The sequence below is a fragment of the Xylocopa sonorina genome, chromosome 9 (genome assembly GCF_050948175.1).
Source record: "Xylocopa sonorina isolate GNS202 chromosome 9, iyXylSono1_principal, whole genome shotgun sequence".
NCBI lineage: Eukaryota > Metazoa > Arthropoda > Insecta > Hymenoptera > Apidae > Xylocopa > Xylocopa sonorina.
The window spans coordinates 12,089,272-12,106,954 of NC_135201.1; the positions used below are offsets into that span (position 1 = coordinate 12,089,272).

Consider the following 17,683-nt stretch of genomic DNA (forward strand, 5'->3'; position numbering starts at 1 on the left):
CTGCGACAAGCTTTGAAAGCGATTAGAAGAGTCGAGAGAGACGGTGATGCGGTTTTGTGTAACTTATACGCGTGTTCTCAGAATAAATGAAAATCCTCCAGTGGAGTTTCTACTTCCGCTCCGATCGAGTGGACCACCTAAAAAGATAGTGCGTGAACTCTTCGATATATGGAATCATGTACGAACAGGCAGACGTTTTCGATTCACATATAAAAAGTAGAAAAAGTAACACGGCAGCCAGAGAGGCGTAAAGCAAGGCATGAAGACGCAAACCGATTCTCTCTCGCTGAACAAGACTGGATTAATAAATATTTTTTTAAACAGACGCGACGATTTCACCCTTCGCACAGTTTTCGTTAGTTTTGCTCGTCTCGAGTGCCGAAATCACACGTAAGCGAAGCGCTATTTGAAAAAGTGATACATTATCCCTAGATATATAGCTTGAGGAGTCCCTTGTTCGCTGTTTTAGATCGCGTGCAAAGGGTGAAACGTGAATAAAGTGGGGTTTATCGATAAAAGAACGTGTACAAAGGGATAAACTTCGTATGCTTCCTTTCGCATCGCCAGCGCATTCGAGCTCCACACCTGCGCAACGTAAGCGTAAAGAGGCTGCTCTCGTTTCACTAATGTCTTTAGGCTAAACCATCCGTGTTTTTAACTCGTCTAAACCCTGTGTATGATTTTTTCCACGGTCCCGTTCTATCTCCTCCGAACAGGCGATCACCGAAGGAGTTGTGCGCGTTAACGCTACTCTTTCAACTCTCTCTCATTCCTCGACTCCGGATACACGTAAATCGAACCGATCCAAGGAACGCCCCGATAATTATCGCAACACCGTATTTGTAATGCCATTTGTATACTTTTCATAGATATCGTACGCGTATCAATTTGGAATTTTGGGCTCCTCCGCGCGTTTGATTTCCGTGCATCACATTCTCTATTCCCTTCATTATTTTCTCTAACTTCTATCTCTCCTATAAAGTTTCATCAGCTTGATCTTTATTCATAATTAACATCCTGAGACACTCTATCGTTGAAACCAAGTATTCTAGGATCCTAGAGTCCTACACCCCGTGCCAGGTGGATCGACGACGGATTCTCGTTTCACTCGGTTCGTAGTTCTGTGGAGCTCGTTCTTCTCGGACAGTCTGAGCATTCAGCGACTTGATACGCATTTCTGTAATGATGAGGGGTCGCTACAAGCTTACTGGTCTAGCTGAAGCTGACTGGCAACGTTACTTTCCGGTGCTACCCGCTTGGAACCTGGGTAGGCAGAGCCCAAACTTTGTCTCAATCCCGGTGAGAATAGGAAGAGCGATCTGGTAGCCTCCGATGTGGTCTGGATTCGTCGATCGGATCTCCTCTACCATTCCCGTCGTGGGTACCTTTTGCTCCGACCCGGTAGGTCGACTGAAAGTAACGTTTTACCCGTTAGCGACACAAAGAAATACGCGAAAACCTCTTATTTTGTGGATAATAGAATTTGCACAAATTTTAACGCTCTTCGTGGAGAAATTTCAGCTACCAATATGCTGAAATTAAGAAAGTCTTTCGAAAGATTCCTTTTAACGAAATGATTATCTTATCAGAAGTAAATAAAAACTAATAGATGCCAGCTAAGCAATCAAAATAATAATACTTACGATCCTCCGAAGTCGACTACGAAGAGCCTCTGCAGCAGCTCATAGGTAAAGAGGGTGACCCCGAACTGTGGTGATGATCTGAAGACTCGTGCTGTAAAACGACAGGACAGAATTCGGTAAAATCGCTCGCCGATTAATTCATTTTCGCACACCGATTTTTACTCTTTGTCTGAATAAAGATTTTAATTCCAAATGTGAACATGAATGTTATGACCTTCTATGAACGGACACATCTTCAGACTGAACATTGAAAAAACTCGAAAAACCTGTTCCTAGGGCTAGAATCGACAACATATGTGATTAGTATTATAAATCAACGAATAATATGCGATGACAAGAAGAAACTCAAGTTACGTGAGGATAAACCGTGCGATGAAATGCTTTTCGACGACCAATCTGCGTATTTAAAAATAATGAAACCTAGTAAAAAGACAGAAAGTTACGCGAATAAAACGAAAACTGGCAAAACAAGGACACAAAAAAAGTAGTTGCGGGCAAGGAAATCGAAAAAAGTCACGATAACTGGCAGGCAGAGAGAAAAGAAAGTACTCACTTAGAAGTAAGTCGCCAGGTCATATTGGGGAGAAAGAATAGTCGATAGATGCGGCAGGGCCAGGGCCCGCGCGCGCATGCAATCGACCAAATCAAATATATATTACTAACTTTCTCAATGTACAACTTAAAATAAATGTAACGCCCCGTAATATAACTACGAAATTCATCTACATTTCTCTTGAATCTAAATATAATCTATACTATCTCTATACAATCCAATACCTGTGGCACCCTTCCAGAACGCCCTTGCGCCTTCTTCCTTGTAAATTTTTTTCGCACAGTCTAGTAATCCATTGTACGTTGTCTGGCCTTGTCTAGCTACGACCTGTAACGATTGATTAATTTTTTTTCTTATCGAAGAAAGGAATATTCTAGAGAAAGAAGCATTAGAAACTGGAATCGTCTTACTCACTTGTAATCTGGTTTTGATCACGTCCGCAGGAGTGACCAGCGCTGCTGCGGGAACGCCAGCGATCGCACCAGATACCAGAAGTGACAGAGGTGTGTTGTAGCCACCTTCGTCCGCTAATCGTGCCTTTATGTGAGCGTACATTGGGAAGTAAATTGCACTGAACGGAACATCCCTCAAGAAGCACGCTCTTGCACCCTAGAAACGAACAAACAGATTTAACTCGCGCGTTGCATCAAACGCTATTTAAAAATGTTTACTCCTCTTGAACATAGACACGCCCACCTTGTACAAGCCAAAAATGCCCAACTCTTTGACGACAGTCCAAGCTTTCACTTTCGATTTCCCTGCTAGTTCTCCAGCTACCTGAAGACGGATTTTAACGATCTCCAGGGGATTCGTGAATATCACTTGAGAGCCACCCGCCTGAGGAACAAACAAATTATTGTTTAGACGACATTAAAGTTATCGTGGGCCGTGCTCGCTCAGCGTAAAAGCGGAAGGTCGAACGATCTTCACGGATCACTTACACAAGCGCCGGATATAATTTCCCCATAAAGTGGCAAATTGCCATTTTTATCCATGAACTTATCTCTGACGAAGTCGTTGACCGTCAACTTGATGGCCTTCTCCGGCGCCACGCCCATCAGCTGAGGTATCAGGCCACGGTAAAGGCCGAAGAAACCCTCGTGCCGGATCACCTGTCAAACGCAGGACACCAACTTCATAATTAACAATGCAGGCAGTGTGTCGTGGCGAGACTTTTCGATTCCAACCTTTTTTAGACAGTCAACGCTGTTCCTATACATCAGCTCGCCGACCAGGGAGCCAGTCCTCTGGTTCTGCATCCTGGTCTTCACCAAGTCGATGGGATAGACGGCTGTGGCACCGACCGCTAAAGAAAATATTCTCCATCTAGTCGTTTTTTCCTTTTACCTTCGACAGTACTAACTTCTTTCACTCCACTCCGAATGGAGTTAGCGTTCAAGTTTATCAAAAGCAATATTCTAACGAAGAAGATCTAGCTAGCAAGTCTGAACTCGTAGAAATCTTCGCTGGCTGTAAAGTGGGCGGGGGGAGTTATCGATTTTAAGCGTCGATGAAACCTACCTCCTCCTATGGATCCCAAAACGAACCGGTAACCACTCTCTAGTATCTGCACGAGTACTCCCCGTTCTTCAGGGCTCTGAAACAAGAAGACTCACTATCGAGCATCGAAATTGGCAAGGTTTACAGTTAAACGTAGATCGTTTCCAATGGTAATTCCGGTCCCATTTCGATCGGCATGGATAATCGTCCGCCGCCACACTTACCGACACCGCTTTGATCTCGGCTAGGCGTTTTGTGATCTGCTTGAAATACTGCTCGGGGGTAATAGCCACGAGATCATTGTACACAATTTCCCTGAAACCCGAGAAAATTCATGCTCAATAGGTGGATCCGTAGCCGTGGCGAAGATAAAGCATTTTTCAAAAAGGACACGAGAAAAAGGAAGAGAAATTCCATTATAGAGAAAGAAAAAAAAAAAAAATCAAAAATGATCGTTCGTAGGATGGTTGCTATAGCAAGATCGCCGATGGCACTGCTTCGAGCGATACTAAAAATATATATCCTGCCAATACAAAAAAATTCCATGAACATGTCCTTAAGGCTGTCATAGCTTACGATGAAATATCGTTAGTGCCCACTGTGTAACAACGTTTGCAAATACCATCGTCCTAAGATAGATGCTGAAGAGAGTAGGTGAAGACAATGTGTATATTATTGATTTCTTTGCATATATGTACGTATATACAAATACATTGGCAAAAGGAACGGGAAGTATCACTCCAAAAGACGGAAAGCTTTAGCTCTCTCACGCTCTCGCCTTTCCTTCCTCCCTATCCCTGATAGAACTTGGAGGAAAGAGCCATTCGATTAAAAGAAAAGCATCACGCGCAGCGAATACACGGTACACATTTTCCAAAGTGATTTTTCTATAGATCCTTCCTTTCCGTTTTCTAGAGGAGTTCCCGTCGCTTTCACGCGAGGCCAGCGTTTATTGCATTAGAACAAATTTATAGCTCGTGATTATTCTTGTAATACAAAAACGCACCCAAGTCGCAACTCTGCCTCGTCATCTTCCGTAGATCTGATCCAGGCAGCGTAAACACGTAAACAAATATATTCAATCATGAGAATGTCAATTGGTGTTTGCAAAAGGTCGGAAAAATATTATGCAGGAAGCTTCGATTTTTGTCTGTCTTGTTCTCGACCAGAATGAGGTTTGTTTTTTTTTTTGTTGATCTTTTTATGAACTATTAATACGGCAAGAGTAATAATCCCCAGCTTTTTCTTTGTCAAGTGGGACTCAATTATACTTTATGGACGATGACGATGTTCTAACGACTACTTGCTGGTGCAACGATAGCATGTCATTTATGTACAACGATTCTCATGTTAAATACTCATATTGTTTCTCGTTGACCAGGTCAGCGATGGAGGCTCATAATCGCGCCTGTTTGGCTCGTACCACCTAAGCGTTTTCTAATCGATCAATGCTACGGAAAATATAGCTCGCTCTCAGAATCGGAAATGCTTACCCAGTCTGATGCAGCAGGTCACACAGCTGGAACAGGATGTCCACTTCCAATGGCGTGATCTGCGACATCATTTGTGCGGAATGAAGAAATCTCTCTGAAACAATAAGACTCGATTCAGCAATACGGCACGTTTTATTCCTCACCTGTTCTAAGAGATACGAATTTAAGGATACCTTTGGTAACTTCCTCGTATTTATGGCCATTGGTCGCGTTAAGGTAAATACGTTTGATGAGCTCCATATTGTTCAAGAGAGAATTGAATGCCATAAAATATGGAAAGCTGACTTTCCGTCCGCCTTGCCCGGTGCTTGCAGCCTGCAATTGTCATGAATCAGTTTACCGTTTCTTACTTCGTTATCGAAGGAAGTGCAGCGTTGGATTCGAGTACTCACAGCGACCAAATTGTCCTTCACGTCCTTGGTCAATAAATGACTCTTGATGCTGAGCATGATATCCTGAAAGTCTAACGCCGAAATAAAACCCTGGCCATCCTTGTCGAATTTCTTGAACGCCTCCGTCGCGTACTCTTCGTGGAAATCCTGACAATGGATAATCAATCCTTAGTGTGATCGATAATTTAGAAATTACATTAGAAATAATGCCATCTTTGCTGGGGAAAAAAACTCACGTGCAGAAACTGACTGAACTCCGCGTAACTGATCAATCTCTTTTTATCTTTCCCGAAATAAAGTTTAATGAAACTGCTGTCCATGTTGAAAGGCATCCTCCGATGGAGTTCCGTTTTCCGCATCACCTCAACGAACTCATCTGCGAAGCGAATTCAAACTTAGATACTCTACGAGGTTAACTCGAAGCGAAGTATTTAGCAGAAAGATTGTTACGCACCAAATGCAACCATTCCATTTCCATTAGTGTCGAACAACTGGAAGGCTGTCTTGTACAGAGCATCTGGCACACAGAGCAGCCCTTCGAACGCTTGGAACTCGGGAAACGATATGAGCCTGCGGAAAGTATCACACTTTTCAAGTCAAAAACTCCATTGTTATATGTTTAACGCTTAAATATCTGCATTATCAAGCAGCGTATGGTGTCTCGATTTTTTGTAAACATTAAACGCATACCCATCTTTACTGGTATCGACGATACCGGCCAGCAAATTGACGGAGTCAGGATTGTAATCCGGATTGGTATAAAGCCCAAGGTAAATTCGAACGAAGTCAGACGGGGTCATGAACCTCTCGCCATTCTTCTCTTGTGAGGCGTACTGCAAATTTTCCCAGTGAGAACTTAGCTCGCTTTTAAATTTCCGATTGCAAGCGCTCTGTTATATCGTCGCTTCTCTACGAAGCCTAACAAACAAACCAAGAGGAACTGGAATTCTTTACCTGGTTAAATATTTCATGGAGGCGTTCAGTGTTCGCACGCTTCAAATATCCGGAACCCTAGAAATCAAACGTAAGATTAACGAACATTTGAAAAGAAATACTTGTGTACATTTATATACATATGTATATATATTTTTTTAGATAAAAATATCGTGTTAAGTTAAAAATAATAGAGTTGGAGTGTCCACGCGAATAACGTCGGTTATCGACTTCGTTAACTATTCGATGATAGCAGAAATAATACCAATGCAAGTTGAATCATCGCAATAGAAATTATTCACCCGCAACAATAGATGCATAGGCGAACTTGCGAGGCTGATCATCAATCGTTGAGCTATACATTAAAATAGTAACAGGCAATACGATTGCACTGTTGTAAGACTGCAGGCGAGACAATTTTTTAAACATCTATGAACCACGGGTTATCAGTAATATTTGATTTATGGTCACTGACATAAAAAGTGCTGCACATATGCCTGCTCGCATTGCGTAAGCCGAAAATAATTCTGAAAATCCATTCTGTGCTCTACGAAATGCCGCAACGATATGCGATAACAAGAGAAGGAACGAACGGTGATACTAATGCACGCCAAACAAGATATACATCTGATTAATAATATGACGAACGCTAAATTAATACGAGCTTGACATTATAATAGTCGTCGAGTCGCATAGTTCAAAGTTCAAAGGCAAGTGGTGAACTTAATAACGCCATTCTAAAAAGGGATCACGATCCCAGCAGCCCCGATTATTTAATAATTCCGCCATAGGCATCGTCACGTGGAAAACGTAAAGGAGAAACGAAATTAAGGGACGGAATTGAGTTTGCGTTTCCATAACCGGTCGAATGACCTTCGAACTGAAATTACTTATGCGGTACCAGCGTATCCAATTATTATACACTTATTGTTACTAACTGAAACACTTGAGAGCTTTCTTTCAGTGTTAAAATCACGTCTGGACCATTTCCATTGGCGTTAACTCGAACGAACCAAGTAAATACTTGACGAGTTGCAGAAGAGCATACGCGAAGACGATCGAATCTTCCCGGCGTTAATGTATGCAGAGAGAAGTCGTGTCACGTGCTGCTCGCGTGAATATACATCACTGCCGCTTCTGCTATATTCTCTTTTTCACGGCCACGCGTGGCGCTCGACAAAACTTGACGTAGAAGATAATGCATTAGTGATATAAGCCCACTCTGCCAGCGTGCCAGGGTTCTAGCAGCGCAACAAACTTGGCCAAGGCGCGTCGAAACAATTCCCAAATAAAAACAGCCATTCTCTCTGCACCATTTTCCAATCTCGAAATCACCAACAACAATCTGGTACATCGTTTCAATGCGATAACCAATGCAATGCCACAGGAGAGATCTCGACTTGTACACTCTAATCTGCAGAGCGACAGAGAAGAGAAAAGGTGACCCTGGAGACCGTGGCGCTTTTTCCGAAGCTCCCACGCGAGCATACTATCGGTAAACCCTTTGAGCGTATCTCACATACCATCGCAGCGTCCCTTGATTCCTCTTTCTCTAATTTCCTAAGCTAAAATGGAGTTCTGAGAAGCGCTAACGTTTCGAGACACGGTGCGTTCCTTGTTCAAAGGCAGCGACGTAGCAGGTTCGTCGGAATCACCATGGCTCCCGTTGAAGATGGCGCGAAGAAATTGACCGTCAGGTGATCCTCGAGCAACGGTACGTACGTGACGCACGTGTGTATCGCGATGGATGCGAACGTCGAGGCGCGTGGGTTACGCGCGAATGTTACAACAAGACTGATTGTGAGTCACAATCCCCGCTCTATACGAAAAGAGAACGTTGCCACGGCTCCCTCCACCCGCAGCTATCTAAAAGGCTGTCGCCTTTTTCTTATTTGCTTTCAAGTGATAGCTCGCGATCTCTCTCCGCGTTGAAACTTTCCGGTGCCTTGCAACCTTGCAACGCTCTCAAGGCCCGTAGAACCTGGAAATTCACGCAGACAATACAGAATAATGCGGAGACTTAACTAAACGTGGAACGAAGGATATTTTTAATCAACTGATTCCCTACTTGTTCGTATCGAGGATGATCAAGAACGGATCGAAGCTATCACTCGGCGGTCTTAATTCACAGAGGAGCTCCTTGGTTTCCTTTTTCTGCCTCAGCACATGTCCCCAATCTCATTCCAGCTCTCTTTTTTGTTCACTCCAATTTCACACGTCCATATCTCATCTACTCGGTTCCATTTTTTCTTCGTATCCCTCGCTACACGGTCCCCGCGATCTTCCTTGCAAGAATTCTCGCCTTTTTTCTTTCGTTGCTTTCTTTGCTGCGAATTCCTCGCGGTCGCTCTCCCAGTGGAAAGTAGCGTGACGGCACTGGTTGTTTCCGATCATTGTCAAGAGCAGGTATTTTTGTAGTTCACGAAGCACGTGCCTTGGCCAACCGGTCGACCGGATGGCTTCCCGTATACACCGCGCCCGTCTTGCAACGCCGCCTTATTACGTAATCCGATAGTTCGTTCTCGACGCGAATCCACGTATCGCTTTTGTCGACGTACGCTAATTAAAGCGAATGCTTCAGCTATGCTATGTTTTAATATCCCGATTATGCATTCCGCATATCCCAAACTTATTGAACAAGACATTACGTTGATTGACTTGAACATAAACTTGGCAATTAGAACTAATTATCATATTTTATAGAGTCTTTTACTAGTTCCATGCAAAATGCGTAACGTCACGTTAATCGTGGGTTGCATCTGTGACTCGGCAATTCTAACATAATGCATATTATGATGCAGAACGAAAATAAGTCGACAGTCGATGCAATCACTAACTACTAATACTGCTATTTCATTAGATTGGCAGCGATCAGAAATTGGATACATTGTAATTGTTCCATACCAATGAATGAATCAGTAATGTCTCGCCAATTTGTCACGTGTACTAATTCATGTTCAATACGCGATCTTTCTTTCACAAATCTTTGCAAAACATGGATGAAAAAGTCTGAAACACTACATATGCGGATCTAATTGTTTTCTTTGAGATAGCGATCGAAGAGTACTGGAATACCGAATAGTTAGAAAAAGAGAGTTATACTAGTTCCGCTACTGGCTACTCTAATTGTTCGCCCTCCGATGTTAACCTTCGTGCTTGTTAAGATAACTTAATTAAAAAGCGAATCAAAGACTGTCATCCTCCGCAAAAGAGCCATGTGGTCAATAGATAATAGCGTAGTGACGCTCACAGGATTTCCTGCTCCGTTCTAAAAACAATTTCTATACCCTATACGTCGAGATCCATTGGTTTCGCTGAACGTCTATTCGTTTAAAAGAAAATATAGGTTTCTCACCGTAGATAGAACTGACATTCTATCGGTGCGAAGGAGCCTGATAGACCGTTAACGGAGATCGTTTTACAAGTGCTGACTCGCGGCTCAAAATGGCGCGATTTATCGCGAGCATGTCCCTCGCGGCTTGCGATCAAACTGAAGTTACACAAACATTTACAAGAAACATGCATATTATTGAATTGATAATAGAATAAGAAACCGCTTATCTTCCTAAACTCGATAATATTAAAACTAAACACAAATCTGGCCCGATACGTTTCAGTAAACTTCGTGTAAGATGAGACAAAGACAAATAAAATTCCTTTAGATACGATACTATGGAATACAGTAGATATTTTCGAAATTCTGAGTCACAGAACAATCGAATTCCTCAGCCCACAACACATAGCCAAGAAGGGTCTAATTTATGACGCTCTAAAGTCTGTTACTTTCCATACCCATCGAGTTCCACTGTGACTAAAGTCAAACGACCACCCTATTTGCTTAAAATTTCTAGTTCCCTCGCAGCATTATAACGTGGAAACGTTTTCTATGAATAATACCAAGGTCACATAGACCTTATCTTACTTTTACATAAACCGTGTTGTAAAATACAATAGACACTATTCATACGTCTAAACTTGATGATACCAAAACAAAATACTAATCGTAACTATCGGTAAATAAAACCATTACAGCTGTTTAATTACCTGTAGTTTTGATAATACTAATATTATCACATAACCAAAAGATACCATTCCACTACCATAGAGAACAGAACTCCAGAAATAAAGTACCTGGAGTATAAAACATTTTCTCCTCAAAGATTGAAAATAATCCTCTGAATAGAGGCACGTTTGATCACAGCCACTTCAGACAGCTCGCGGTACTAATTCCTCTTCAAAGGCCATTCACGTTTCCTGATTAATCGGTCAGATCTCCTCAAACGTAGCAGAGAGAAGGGCTTGGAAAAAGAGAAAAAGAGCAACAGGTGTGCCAGTAGGCAGCAAGGGCGGCAGAAAAGTGGCGAGCGATAATCTGACACAGGTTGCGAGTCAGAGGTCCCGTGCTGGCCCGTAGGCAAGTACTTGGAAGGCATCTAATGCGGTTACTGTGATTCCTGACCGCTATCGGCGACAGTCGATGGATTGAATCCGGGATAATCCTGACAACAACAAGATCACATATTTACGTAATGAATCGGCCGGCACAATACACGTACACACCGTCGTCATTGGTCGATAATGATGACCGATGATTATCCGACTGACTATCGTGTAATCGATCTCTGTTTCCTTTTAAGAACGCTCGAGGCTTCAACGAGCCGCCACGTAACTTTGGAAACCAGAGTTCTAGAGTGGTCGTGGTGACTTGGCTAATTAATTTTAAGAAATAACACTCAAACGCCTTTCAAGGGAACTTAAACACTTGCAGCTCATTGCAATTACACTCGAAGTGATTCTAGGAATTTTATAAGTCTATTTACCTTGAGAGTTAGACTTCCAGACTTGAATCTCATTGCATTTTAAATGAATCCTATTTCTTTAAGGATCGGGAAAATATTTCAACATCCTAGACTGTTCGGAAGGAGAATTCCTGGGAACTACGATCGATAAAAACGCCATTACCAGTCTCGTGATACCAGGTATCGTATATCAAGGCGGAATATGATGGTACTTTCCTGGCGCAGAAACCAATTAGCTTCAATCAGACAGTTATTAAGGAAGTAATACCAACAAATTGCACAAATTATCGAGCGTCAAAAACAATCGTAACAGCGGGAGAAGAGCGGAACCACGGCTAGCGTTCATCAATCAACCGCATTCCAGTGAAATTACTTCACCATCCTTCCAGAGCCTCACAAACTATTCTTCGAACAATGTCACCGTGTCCACATCTTCACAGAGCCCTCTCTGTACCATTCCAGACGCCCACACTAAACAATAAATCACGATTTACAATCACACCCACGTAGAATCATTCCTTCGAGGGTCAGAAATTGAAGATTCAACGTGGAAACGTAATGCAAACTCGACGACGACAATTGATAATAGGAAAACGATGTAAAATATTGTTGGCTGACCTCTTCGTAATTCCCGTTGTTCTTCTGAGGCATTCTCCCTTCCTCATCCGCAATTCTAGTCCAACGAGCGAGTATCCAACACCTGACAAACTCACTGGATCACCAAATTCATCCAATATACACGCACGCAAAGAGAATAAGTACACCTTCAGGCACACTTGCGGTACACCTATGTTCACGGATCACATGACGATTAAAGGTGGGATCGGACGTTTCCAGATGGAGAAGTTACCTCGAGGACGATCCAGCCGTAACTGCCGTCGAGTCGACGCCAGGCTCGCGACGCAACTGGTGCAGGTTCACATCAGAAACTGGGAGGTGGACACGAGGTCTCCGACCCGCTTACGAGGAAACTGTTACAGGAAGGCCCCAGATATATCGCGTAACCTCGCACGATCCCCCTGAAGACCTCCAGCTGATCTCAAACAAAGAATTACTTAACTTGGACATTTCGCTCTACTGTAAACCTTTTAGCAAGATTCTGTTCAATTTCTATCTTCGTTTCAAGTACTACATATCGGTAGAAATTTCGTAATCGTATTGTTTTCCCTCCTAACATACAGAAGGATCCATTGGGAGACTCTGATGTCGCTCGAAGCGTACCAGAAAGGATCTTCGGGGTTAAACCGCGACAAAATCGAATTCCTGGCGTGATCGACCCGATTCTACGACGGAGTACATGCTACATAGAACGCAACAAGGGCCAGGGAATGTAAAATCATGCGGTTAACCGGATGAACTAGGATTCTGGACTGATCGAGACCCATTCTGAGGAACGGCAAGTATTAAAGATCGGTAGAGTCTTGTCCAACATAGATAAAAGTCGATTGTTGCTCTGAAACAGATTTGGAAAAATTGAGAGAGCAAATAATCGCAGAATTTAATACCAAACCTTGACCTCAACATTCGAAATTATCAACGTATGATAAAACAGATCCATTGTAGTTAAATTTCAACCTTGTAAGTAAAGTTCAATTTTGCGAGGAAAAAATAAAAACAAACAAACAGAAATTATCCAGAAGATAGGATTAAACTTCGTTAGTGAATCGAATAGATTCGCGATGGAATAATGTCGCGGCTGGGATAATAATACCCATACCCAGGCCTCGCGTATGCGAAAGGAATTGGGTCAATGCGAAGGGAACAGTGTTGAACCCAGGTTGAATCTCGCAGCCGTGACGAATTGTCGCATTCGACAAGAAAAAAAAAAGAGGAGAAACGAGATAATAATTTTGCGCTGCTTCGAGGTCAACGATGAGGCTTTTTTAAACGAAATACCAATATGCAATTCATCGGCAGCAAACGATGCTTGCTCAGCTGTATTTTACTGCTGATAATTCTACTTTAAGCCTCGATTCCTTTTTCAAACCTCTTGCCTTGTCTCGATGCTGTACTAAATTGATTTTTTTCTCCTTTCTACGTGTTGGTAGAACAAAAACGAACGCTAAATACTTGTCCAGCGGTCCGCTCTACATTGTTATATCAACGTAACAGAATCTGGTAGATGCGGAGGGTGAATTTAGGGCAGAAATCGAAGATGAAGTGGCGTCTGTAGGCACGTATCCAACGTGAACGTAATAGCGTATGAACGATTGTATCTCCTGCTGGAAAATATGCGAATAATTATTTAGATTTTGTACGTCGTTCATCTAAATTGCGATTAAAAAATATATTTTTCTCTCCACTTCCCTTTCAGAATATTTTCTCTTCCCCAACTGCAAGCGAGCAGCGATCAAATGGACGGTTCTTAGGCCGATTCAGTATTTTTCGAGCATTAAATATACGCAACGTTTCGCCTCACTCATCCGAGAATAATTATGACCGCGGATTTGCGCAGAAAACGTTCGTCTATACATTTGCAAGCTTTTAAAGGAAGATCTTTTTTCCTTTTTCATTTCAGCCGACTTGGAAGGAGGGGAAAAAAAAATGAAGTTGGTCGATTTGGTTCGGCGTGTCGTGGCTTTTACGCAACGCCGCTCGCGCAAAATTATGCATAGCTCGAAATTAGCACGGCCTGAAAATCTCGAGTTGTTGTATTTTTGGTCCCGCGGATCGCTCTAGTAAAATCCACGGGACTTCACCAGCCTCCAAAAAAGCTATCGACCATCCTGGTAAAAATCTAGCATTCGCGTAAGCCTCAATAATATAAAAGAAGACCGTTGGCGCGACACGGAGCTACACGCTATCAGGAACAAAAATTCAATAAATAATATCTTATCTACAGCGATACTACTAGCCAAGCTTCTAAGTTACAATACCATTTAAAACGTACTCTATCTTTTCATTAAATATACTGTTATTCTTATCAGGATACTAAGGTCTGTTATATAATTCCTGGATAACGATCGTAAATGACGTGTCGATTGCTATTCCTGCAAAGCAGTCTGATAGTCATCGATAACGAAGTTGAGCTAAATGCTAGTTTTTACGATAATCGAGCAGTTGCGCAACTGTTTAATTGTTTGTTACCACCGTTAGCAGTGCGCGATTATACGTATGTATACATGTATTGTAAAACCAGGATTACTTAATTGAAAGAGATAACTAAATTTGTTGCAAAAAATGTTTCTGTTTTTGCAGGAAAATAGAGTAGTTCGATTACTCAGACGACTTGCGTCGCAAACGGAAAAACATGTGTCTGTCGTAATCGGATGTATCTTATTGTCGAGAGGAATATCACGGTTTGCGCAGGAAAAGTACGCCAATGCAGTGCATTCGTCACGGCAGATCTTCCTGAAATCGATAATCGATCTGCCAGGAAGAGACCACTACCACGTGCCCCTACAAAAACGAACGATCGAGGTTAATTATCTCGATTCATTTACCGCAAAATAATCGTAATAAACGATACAACAACGTTATCGATATGTTTATAGGACCACTATCGACGTCCGAAATTATCAATGCATCGATAAGCTGGTCTCGTGTTTTCGAGAGCGATATAAATTCCAAACAAAATTACCAAACTGATGTTTCGTCGATAACTCGCTGGTGGAGCAGTTTTAGAAAGGAAAAATCGACGATGAAGGTCGACGTTCAAATCGCTTGCGAAATAATGCGTCTTTAGCCTTCACTGGCCGACTTTTTAGAGATTCAAGCTTAAAACTCCCGCGTTGCCTGCGTGAAGTAAATCTCTGTTGCATTTTGCAATCCCTTTTTTCAACATTAACGATCTGAAATAACAAATTTTCCTAAGAGCATAATAAAATGATGCAACGTGTTACTTCTATGTAGCTGAATCACCAAATTCATTCGCAGGTTTCGTCATATTTGTGTTCAATTTTCCTTGATAAAGACGGTCGATAAACAGGAACGTTACAAAATCGGTAACGGTCGGTAAAAAAGCTTGACTGAGGCCCCGATAAACGTGCCAGTCGGCAGGCGCTGTGATTTCAAACTAATAAATAACGGTCAGCGGTAACCTAAGATAGAAAAAACGGAAGAAACTGGCCAACGCGATAAACGCATTCGAAAATATTGTACCACGATAGAGCAACTCTGTTCTTGTTTCTTTCAATATTGTAATCATTATTATTGACGTATGCTCACCAGATTAGAAACTGTTTATCAGTACTGTAACGCGTTAACGTCCAAAATATTTGTCGTGGAACAACCATCTTCCTTTGATCCCTCGTAATCACCAATTAACCTCCCACCCTACATACATATTTATAACTTATATTTAGGGAATATTAACTCATGGATGTAAAAAATAATTCGTTAAAGCAATAAACCAACACCGGTTGTTCCTAACGTACTTTGATGCATCAATAAGACTCGTTGGAACAATCGAAGCGGAACAAAACGATAATGAATTGTTTCTGAAGAAATACCTTATAAATTCTCCCATTCGCGGGACAAGTGATTCGTATCAACTCCTGATTGCATCGAACGAATAAATACGTTCAATTCCCCGGAAGGTTCAACTGTAGGAAATATTTGCAAAAGTTATTACTCCACGTTTAGCAATCGAGAATTACCACTGAATCGATACGAAGAGATATGTTAATACGATGATTCAATTGATCGAAACATTCGATAGATCGATATATCAAAACTAATTGTACGATTCATATACGAATAAGAAAGATTTGAAAACTTGCCTGAATTGGATTATTTTTTTTATCGAAAAGAATACGTTTCGCCTGGCGAAACTTCGTTGCTGATGAGAAATGGAATTTGGAATTACGACATGGAAAGATTAGTGGACTTCATCACGGTCAAGGTGATCGCAAGCCGTATATCGTTCGATTTTAATCGAACGTCTGCATTCCCCCACACGCCTGCACTTCCTGCGTCTTCGAAAATAGGACAACACATTTTCAACGATTCCCCGAGCAACTCGTGCAACTCATTTGCCAAAATTCTCACACGTCGAGGGTACCATACCGGCTGACCTTTTTCCTTAACCTTTTTACCCCTAGCTTGCTCCACTGTTACAACGATACGATTATCTACCGCAGTGCGGTACAAGGACACTCGAGACTTCTTTCTGGAACAATTTCGGAACCAGCCTAGTAAGTATCATAGTTGTCCTTGTTTAACAGAAGCGATCCATGCCACATACCTACAACGAAACGATCAGATGAACTTGCAATTCGAAAATCTTTCATTTCTACGTTCTCCGCTCATCGTTAGAAGCGCCTCTCCCCGTTCTCGATAGAAAGGATGTTAATAATCATCCGTCCGTGGTCGCATCACGTGCTGCTTTCAGGGGCGTGGTGCAGGATAGTATGTTTTATGGATCGTAAAGGAAAAAAAAGATGTAAACGCGAGTAGAAAAGGGGGATATCGGGGGCTGAAGATATCGAGATCGAGAGTGAGGGTTGCAGCTGAAGTCCCGGTGACCTCAAAAGCGAGACGGCCTCGCGGCTGGAGACTCCAAGATCGATATCCGCACCGCCATTCGTGGACACGTCCAACTCGCTGCAGATGTCACTTGGCCCAGTACCGCTTCCGTCCTTAACGGCAGGACTGAATGAAAGGCGTGTACGAATCGGTCGTTCGAGGCATAAAAAAATGAAAGAGAATAAATATTCACGGAGAACGAAAAGTATCCCGATCCCGATCGCAAGAACGGTCTACCTCGAGGCGACGATTGTGATCACAATAGAAACGTCATCGAGACGGCGTACACGGTACGGCGTGCCGCATAACCGGATGAAAAGATCGGCAAAACTTACCCACCTCTTGGCAGGATGCTCGTACGAGAAGCGAGTCCATCAACATTCCCAGCAGGAAGCTTTTACCTCGATCGTCCCTGCACACGAGTTCGCAGCGAGATATTGCGAATGAAAAACGAAGCTCCCGGTAAGGACGGGCCGCCTCTCAGTCCACTTTCGAAATTTTGGTCAACTGGCTCTGAACGGCACACAATCACACACACAGCCACACACCGGGTCAATCACAACCACCTGAACCCCGCAAACGGGCCTCTTCACCGGCGATCTATCGAAAGAGTCGCGACACGCTCTACGAAACGCTCACTCGCTCTTTGAAAACAATTCACGAAACGGAAGCTGCCATACTACTGCGCGTCGACCGGCCAGGTAGCCCCATCTCGCAGCCGACGACGCCACTAGCCGTACCTGCTGGCGCCATTTTTCAAACCTCGCAACTACGTTATCGATCGAATATGTGTATTTTATCTACGTTGTTAAAAAGTAAACTTACGTTTTGTCTATTCCCCAGCGATAACCAGCGTTCCATCCTTGCCTCTAAGCGTCCTTCGAGTCGAATGCAAATTTCATTT

The 17,683-nt window shown here is 42.6% G+C and overlaps 1 protein-coding gene across 14 annotated transcripts; it reads right to left on the minus strand.

Annotated features, from left to right (window-relative positions):
* Nucleotides 1-949: 949 nt before the first annotated feature.
* Aralar1 (calcium-binding mitochondrial carrier protein Aralar1) lies at nucleotides 950-17,430 on the minus strand. 14 transcript variants are annotated; one of them, XM_076902162.1, is made up of 19 exons: nucleotides 12,164-12,369; nucleotides 11,932-12,100; nucleotides 6,536-6,592; nucleotides 6,272-6,414; nucleotides 6,036-6,151; nucleotides 5,818-5,957; nucleotides 5,582-5,728; nucleotides 5,363-5,504; nucleotides 5,190-5,283; nucleotides 4,703-4,738; nucleotides 3,921-4,011; nucleotides 3,718-3,793; nucleotides 3,384-3,502; nucleotides 3,138-3,308; nucleotides 2,893-3,033; nucleotides 2,611-2,805; nucleotides 2,400-2,523; nucleotides 1,644-1,734; nucleotides 950-1,410 (listed from the first exon to the last, which is right to left on the minus strand). In XM_076902162.1, exons 2-19 carry the CDS (start codon nucleotides 11,962-11,964, stop codon nucleotides 1,236-1,238), a joined length of 2,091 nt encoding a protein of 696 aa, XP_076758277.1. In that variant the 5' UTR covers nucleotides 11,965-12,100; nucleotides 12,164-12,369; the 3' UTR covers nucleotides 950-1,235. The 14 variants fall into 14 exon arrangements, with proteins under 14 accessions (XP_076758277.1, XP_076758280.1, XP_076758275.1 ...); XM_076902165.1 differs by lacking the exons at nucleotides 11,932-12,100; nucleotides 12,164-12,369 and adding an exon at nucleotides 17,119-17,430 and having other exon boundaries at nucleotides 1,644-1,728; nucleotides 2,421-2,523; XM_076902160.1 differs by lacking the exons at nucleotides 11,932-12,100; nucleotides 12,164-12,369 and adding an exon at nucleotides 17,119-17,430.
* Between the last annotated feature and the right edge of the window lie 253 nt (nucleotides 17,431-17,683).

Coding starts and splice junctions, on each gene's coding strand:
- Aralar1 (XM_076902160.1), bottom strand. CDS start 17,160: ATGTTGATGGACTCGCTTCTCGTACGAGCATCCTGCCAAGAG. Junction 5,958..6,035: donor AAATGGAATGGTTGCATTTG/GTGCGTAACAAT, acceptor TTCGCTTCGCAG/ATGAGTTCGTTGAGGTGATG. Junction 2,524..2,610: donor TGATCAAAACCAGATTACAA/GTGAGTAAGACG, acceptor CAATCGTTACAG/GTCGTAGCTAGACAAGGCCA.